Below are 7,171 nucleotides of genomic sequence, written 5' to 3'. Positions count from 1 at the left end.
TGCTCCTGCCAGTAACTCTTGTACAGCTGGGAAGGGTGATGTGATATCTGCTGAGCAGAAAGGGCAAGCGACTCTTGTCATTGGCTGTGCCTTCCTGGAGCCTAGATTTGGGGGCTTAGCGTGGTTCTGGTCCATTGCATTTAGAAACAAGGCAGACCTCCGTTCTCTGTGTACCAGACCAGAGGGGAGATGACGACGCTTACACACCGAGGACGGCGTGCTGAAGCAGGAAGGAACTCAGACAAGAAGCCTAACAGCGAAGAAGGTGCAGCTGCGGATGGAGACCTGAATGATGACGATCCTGATGACTCCAAAGATATCCGCCTCACACTCATGGAGGAGGTGCTGCTGCTGGGACTAAAGGACAAGGAGGTAAGGCCAGCAACTCTGACAGCTGCGTGTGCAGTGGTGGCAGCACTGCCTTGGTGCACCTGGAGGTGAGGTACTCAGTAATCAGCAGAAGGGATCATATGAGTTCCTCTGAATCCTCTTCAACAAAGCCAGCTGCTTAGTGCAAACCGCTTTCAGGGGTAGTTTGAACTGAGCTGTGGAGACTGCTTAGAAGTGCTGTCCTGCTAGCTGTGCCATGGGTGCTGCAGGAAGCAGCTGGAGGTGAGGCATGCCTTATTACTACTATGTGACTGCCATTTGCAGAGCAGAGGAGGGTTTGTTCTTTGCCAAGGTTAAAAAGGGTAAGAGGAGCCTCACCTTGTGCATCAGATGGTGAATGTCCTATTCCCTAGGCCAAGTGCACTTTCCTATCCAAAACCATCTGCTGAAACTCAAGGACTCTCTGAGCACTGTTTCCACTTTGTTAAAAACTGATGTGAAAAATGACAGGGACAGGTTTTGAGAGAAGAGGGTAAGGTGAGAGAAGGCAGCTGGACAGGGCATTGGAAGCAGGTATAGGATGGGTCTGAAGGCAGTAGTGGCAAAGAAGGTAGGAGCCAAGTCTGTTTTCAGGCTGGTAGTTTCCTTAGCTAGGCAGGAATGGTGCTGTGCAGCTTCAGGCTTGAGGGAGTGGGGCTGGATGGAGATCTTTGCTGGGTGCTTGTCTCACCCCTGTGTGCCAAGTAATGGAATTCCTTGGCAGTAGTGGATGAAATTCACAGCTGGTTATTTTCAGGGGGTTGTTCGCTGCTGGAAGAGGACCCTGGTCAAACTGATTTTTTTGTGCTTATCAGCCCGTGGGAACTTGTTTCTCAGCTCTGCCTAGAATGAGTCATGGGAAAAGCAAAGACATCTTGTGTGGAGTTCTCCAAGGTGCTTGGCTCTTACCTGCCTTGTCTTCTTTAGTGTGTGCATCATCTTGCTGTCTTTGGGGGAATCTGATGTTGCTATTCCTGTGGAGCAGATGGGGAAATCGAGACCAGAAGAAGCTAACCAGTTGCCCAAGGAGCTTCTTGGGATGATACTGGCAGAAAAGAGCCTTAAACACTGTTTTTTTCTGCTCTAGGGACACTCTTCTGTGTGCCTCTCTCCCACCCTGAGGAAAGGAGACACTGGTTGTCACAGGTGTGGTAGATGGGCCACCTTCTGTTAATCTGTTTCTCTGGGTTGAAATTAAGCCCCTGTCAGGTGCTTGAACCCATATTTCCTTGTAGAGGCCTGCTGCTGCTGAGTATCTCTGAGCTGGTGCCCTACTCGGGCCATGGCTTGTGACGTGGACCATGTTTGCAGATTCGGCAAGCAGGGGCGAGCTGGGGGTTGTATGAATGACACAGGCTTATAGCTGTCCTGTTTAACAAATCCAGATAAGATCTAGGACTTGCTGAGATGAATAGGAAGTAACAGGAGGGCAGGGCTGTAAAGAGAGAACATTATGCAAATAATTTTGAAGCAAATATTTGAGAGCAGCCTAGGAGAATGGCATGGTCTGCTTTTGTCCTAGGCTATGTTTAGTGTCCTTGGCTTGGTTAATGCATTTCTCAGAATGGCCCTTCAGCCACCAGAAATTAGGAGAGCACAACAGATATGACAAAAATCTTGTCACTTTTGTTTCCCCCCCTCCCACCTCCCCATCCTGTCCTTCCACATTGTTCAATCTCAAAAGGAAGACCAGAGGCCACAGTAGCCTGGATGTGAGTTGGGCTCCTGGGACTGGGTTTTCCCAGCTCTGTTGTGTACTCATGGTTTGATGACTGGAAAAAAGACCCGACAATTCTGGCCAAATCCAATGAGCACACAGTGTAATTTCATTGTTTTAAATACCAGTCTGTCCATCTAGGAGAAATTGGCTGCACACCAGCCTGATATTGGCAACCGATCCGATTCCAGAAGCTGGAAGTAAACCAAGAGCTTTCGACTTGTTTGATTTCAGACACCTTAAAATTTTCTAGGGGAAACGTGCCTTCCAGCCCAGCGAACTGAAACTTTTGGTCACCTCCACACCCTTCTCTAGAGAACTTGTTCCTAAAGGGCGTGTGCAAAAAAATAGTGCGTCTCCCGCAGACAGAAATCAGCAGGGCAGGGATGAAAGGTTGCTTTGTCCTTCCTCACAAGGAAATGAAGAAAGCAAATAAAGATTTTAATTTCTTTTATGGTTCTCTGTGCTACGCAAGCTGAGCAACCTGTTGTCCAGATGCACTGTGTAAACAGATACGCTGGGGACAAGAGTTAGGGTTAGGGTTAGGGTTAGGGTTAGAGTTAGACTCCCTCATATGGAGTCTAAAAACCTCCGCGTAGGAGGGCTGCACATTCTCAGGCTTGTTTCCTTAGGAAGGGGGCTTGGTAGATTGTTTTGTCTGCAGTCTCCTAGTAGCTTTTATACCTGCCCATTATCTCCTCCTTTCCGTTCCCTCCAGAGAAAAAAGAGCAACAAGAAGGGGGTTATGAATGGGCTGTAGCATTTCTGGTGCATTGGCGTCCATCTGCAATAAACACGTAACTTTGTGTCCCACTTGGCTCAGAAGGTGGGCCTTTCCCTGAGCCCATCTCAGAACACCAGGGCCTGCCTTGTTTCCAGCCCTGTTGCCTGCCTGAATGAGACTTTCCCTGGAGCCATGCCCGTTGTCTGCCTGCCCTGAAATCCAAGGACTGCCACCCTGTGTCTGTGCCGTGGTGCGGCAGTCATTGGGCCGGAACAACTGGGCTTTGTTCTAATCAGTGGATAAGAGAGGTGGAGGAAGGGTGGTAGAAGGGAATGAAGAAGTCTCCTAAGCTGTCCCATTGCTTCAAACTTGGGTCAGCTCTCTCCTGAGAAGGATCAGCTGAATGTTCTTAAACATCAAGGGACTTCCTTCTCCTGCCCACTCCCTCTGAGGGCTTTCTTGTCTGATGGTTGTTTCTTCCTGGTGCCAGCTCAAATCTCTCTGGCCACCATTTTAGCCCAGGATTCTGTCCCATGCATAGTGGAAGTGAGAACTGGCCATTCAATTCCTTTTTGCTGCTGCTGCCTTTTATGTGGCTGAGGCACCTTATCCTATTTTCCCTCTGTTCTTCTCTTCTTTGGACCCAAACCCCCAATTCAATTGCTGGTTCTTTGTGGGTCATATTTTCCAGACCTCTGCACCTTCCTGTTCCTTCGCCAAATGCCTTAGTGATTTTGAACTTTGTGCTTCTTGGGATGAGGACCCCATACTGTGGCAGGCTCAGAGAACGGGACTTAGCACCAGTTATGCAACATGCTGAGTCCAAGCAGATCTGGTCAGCAGCAGCCCCAGTGCCACCCCACTGGTGGGGCATGAACTGCTGCACCCCAGCCCCAAGGTGCCCTCTTGGGAGAGAGGCAGGATGCTGATTTCCCATCCTTTGTCCTTGTCGCTGTAGAGGCGGTCCAGGCAACACGTAGACTCCAATATCAGAAGGTGAAGAAATGGTTCAAACTTTATTAGAATAAGCACCTTTTATAAATTGAGTGGATTATTGACATTCGTGGTACAGGTTTATTGGCTACTAAGTTGCTATGGTACATTCATTGGTTCCTGAATCCAAACATTCACCAAAGCTAAGATGCAGAGTTGTTTTTCAGGTGTTTTATCATTCCATTCTCAAAGCTCAAGCTAGCTCAGTGTGTGAGGAAATAGATTTTCTCACGGACAATAGCTGCAGCTTGCTGACTGCAGCTAACAGTGGAAAATTGCCTCTGACCAGACTGTCAGCATCCACACATCCTGACTGGAAATCTTCACTTCCCTTGCAGAAATCCACGGGCAGATTTGCACAGAGGGGGTGTGATTAAGGAGGAGAAGCTCTTGTGCCCTGTCATGGGACCTGGGGCTTGCTGCAGCTTGTGCGCCATGGGACTGTGCTGTAGGTAGCAGGGAGACTTCTTCCCAGGCCTAACGAGTGATATTCATACAGCTAATTACTCTCAGGACATGCTTGGAGCTGGTGGGGCTTTCTTCAAGGAGAAGAGTGAATTTCACCTCCTGTCTCCCCAGAGCATGTCTGCAGCAGGCACTGAGGCAGGGTAGGGTGGAGCACAGCTCACGTCACTGGTTGCAGCCCCACAGCAGGAGCAGTGTGCTTCTGTGGCCAGGGGCTTGCCAGGGGAGAAAGGGCCCTGCTTTTCTCATCCTTCCTTAGATTTTTTCATCATCTGGAGTTGGGTCTAGCTGCCTGGCCAGGACTGGAGTGTGCTGGGTGGTTGTGGGTGCAGCGGGAATGGCACAGCCTGAATCGCTTCATGTTAATAGGGAGGCTTTGGGCAGGGAGGGGGTTAGTTTGGGCTGCCGGGCACTTTTCACCTGGTAGGAAAAGCCCTTTTCTTACTTTGGAGAGGCAGAGCAAGGAGGCAGAGCTTACAGTAGAAGTTGGGAGAGTTGCCTGGGCAGGCCTTGAGCAGGCTGGGACGGGTGAGGGACTCAGCAGAGCTCCTCTTCCCATCTCTCTTTTTCCCTTTCTGTCTGCCCTCTCTCTCCAGGGCTACACCTCCTTCTGGAATGACTGCATCTCCTCGGGCCTGCGGGGCGGCATCCTCATAGAGCTGGCTCTGCGCGGCCGGATCCGCCTGGAACCACTCTCAATCAGGAAGAAGAGGCTGCTGGAGAGAAAGGTGAAGGTGCTGCAGGAGCTGGGCTGGGGGACTGGCAGGCTTCAGGGCTGCGTGCCCTTGGCAAGCTTTGCCTTGGAAGCGCTGCACACCGGGCCTGGTGCCGTTCCGTGGGGGAGGGCGCGGCAGGTCCGCCTGCAGCTTTACACAGGTTTCCACTTTGTCCTTCCAGGTGCTCTTGAGGTCAGATGCGCCAACTGGTGACGTCTTGCTGGATGAGACCCTCCGACACATGAAGGCCACAGAGTCTGCAGAAACAGTGCAGACTTGGATAGAGCTGCTCACTGGTAGGGCCAGTTAGAAATGCCACCTCCCCAGCTCCCTCCGGGCCCATCCCTGCCACCTGTCCCCTCTCCACAGCTTGGCCATCCCTTCACCTCACTCGAGGTGGGCAGAATAGTGACAGCAGAATAGGGGAAGGCTGTATGTGGGGGCAGAGGTGTTTTGGGTTTTTTTTTTGGGGAGCTTGGTGGAAGACTTGGGTCTCTGTCCCCATTGCCTCTGTTTTCATGTTGAGTCTCACTGAGTCTGTTGACCAGTGTCCTGGGAAGAAGGCCTTTTCCAAAGGGGTCTGCCTCAAACTGCTAGGAGCTTTGCCAGCTTGGGCTGATGGGAGAAGTGGGTCAGTCAGGCCAAGGGGAGGAAGAGGGTTCCTGCGGTAGGGACCGGTATCTGTTCAATCAGATGGTTCTGGGCTGGAAGCAGCCTGAGCGTTGAGGTTGGGTGGCAAGGCCATTGCTGTCCCAGTGTTGAACAGGGTCCCCTCTCCTGCAGGGGAGACCTGGAACCCCTTCAAGCTGCAGTACCAGCTGAGGAACGTGCGTGAGCGCGTTGCCAAGGCACTGGTGGAGAAGGGCATCCTCACCACAGAGAAGCAGAACTTCCTGCTCTTCGACATGACCACCCACCCCGTCAGCAATGCCACCGAGAAGCAGCGCTTGGTGAAGAAGCTCCAGGAGAGCATGCTTGAGCGGTGGGTCAATGACCCGCACCGCATGGACCGCCGGACTCTGGCTCTCCTGGTGCTGGCCCACTCCTCAGACGTGCTGGAGAATGTTTTCACCAACCTTGCAGATGACAAGTACGGTATGGCAATGAACAGGACCAAGGACCTCCTCGATATGGACCCCGAGGTGGAAGCTGCCAAAGCCAGGGGCACAGAGATGATCTGGGCTGTCCTGGCAGCCTTCAATAAGTCCTAAAAAGCCCCCGAACCCACCAAACCAGGTGGGGGAGCCTCACCCCCTCAGTGCAAGGCCGGGGGTATTTGGGCATGGAGTTCCTGCAGCAGCAGGTGGGATCAGCTTGAGGGGGAACAAGGGAAGTTTTGTTTTCCCTACTGAGCAGAGTTGGGAGGGTGAGAGCCCAGCTGCATGGTCAGGTTGCACCCTCCAAAGGCTGGTGCCTCTGGGGAGAGGTGACAGCAGCACTTTGCTTCCCTTCAAGTGCTTCTTGCCCATGGGCTTCCTTCTGGGGCCAGTGCAGAGCTGGGAGGTGGCAAGGCCCAGCCCTGCTTCTGCATGCAGGAGTCAAGCTGCTCAGATGGGCCAAACCCCAGCAGAAATGGGCCTGCAGAGCAGTCTGCACTCCAGAGGCACTCCTGGTGTGCTGGCTCATACAGTCGCCTCCATGGCTCCCTCTGCCAGGCACAGCCTGAGCTGCCTGGGCAGCACGGATTCCCCTACAGAGCACGCTGATGTCTTCCCGTGGCAGGGCACAGGCAGGGGAGTGGGCAGGAGGCTGGTTCAAAGGTGTTGAGCAGCTGGGACCACCCCATGTGCTAGGAGGCAGTGGACAGCCCAAAGCCCTTGGCCCGTATTGCCATTGAGGAGTGGCTCTGTGAAGACTGGAGCCCTGCCCCAGGCTGTGCCCCTGTTGCACCCTTCCTCTTTCTAGTAGGAGGAAAAGGTAAACTGTGGTGTGGTTTTGGGTTGTTGTGGGTTTTTTTTGTTTTGTTTTGTTTGTTTTTTTGGGGGGGTTTCTTTTTTTTTTTTTTTAATTCTCCACCATTTTAATCTCGTGTAGTTGATTTAAATGTTTCTCTGCAGCTTGAGGGAGTCCTGTGTATTTAAATCTTCTCGGTAGCTGTGGTGGGTCCAGCTGCCCTTTGTAACAACGGGGGGTTAGGGCGGTTGAAGAGATGGGTGCTGGCAGTGCTTCTCTGGGTCTGCAGAGGTA

The 7,171-nt window shown here is 52.3% G+C and overlaps 1 protein-coding gene across 1 annotated transcript; it reads left to right on the top strand.

Moving 5' to 3' along the window:
* The first annotated feature begins 189 nt into the window (after positions 1-189).
* Positions 190-6,195, top strand: GOLPH3L (golgi phosphoprotein 3-like). Its single transcript, XM_008944134.1, has 4 exons — positions 190-372; positions 4,865-4,996; positions 5,166-5,280; positions 5,768-6,195. Exons 1-4 carry the CDS (start codon positions 190-192, stop codon positions 6,193-6,195), a joined length of 858 nt encoding a protein of 285 aa, XP_008942382.1.
* The last annotated feature ends 976 nt before the right edge of the window (positions 6,196-7,171 follow it).

This window comes from Merops nubicus, unplaced genomic scaffold, assembly GCF_000691845.1.
Source record: "Merops nubicus isolate BGI_N331 unplaced genomic scaffold, ASM69184v1 scaffold48237, whole genome shotgun sequence".
Lineage (NCBI taxonomy): Eukaryota > Metazoa > Chordata > Aves > Coraciiformes > Meropidae > Merops > Merops nubicus.
This window is presented reverse-complemented; position numbering and strand designations above follow the sequence as displayed.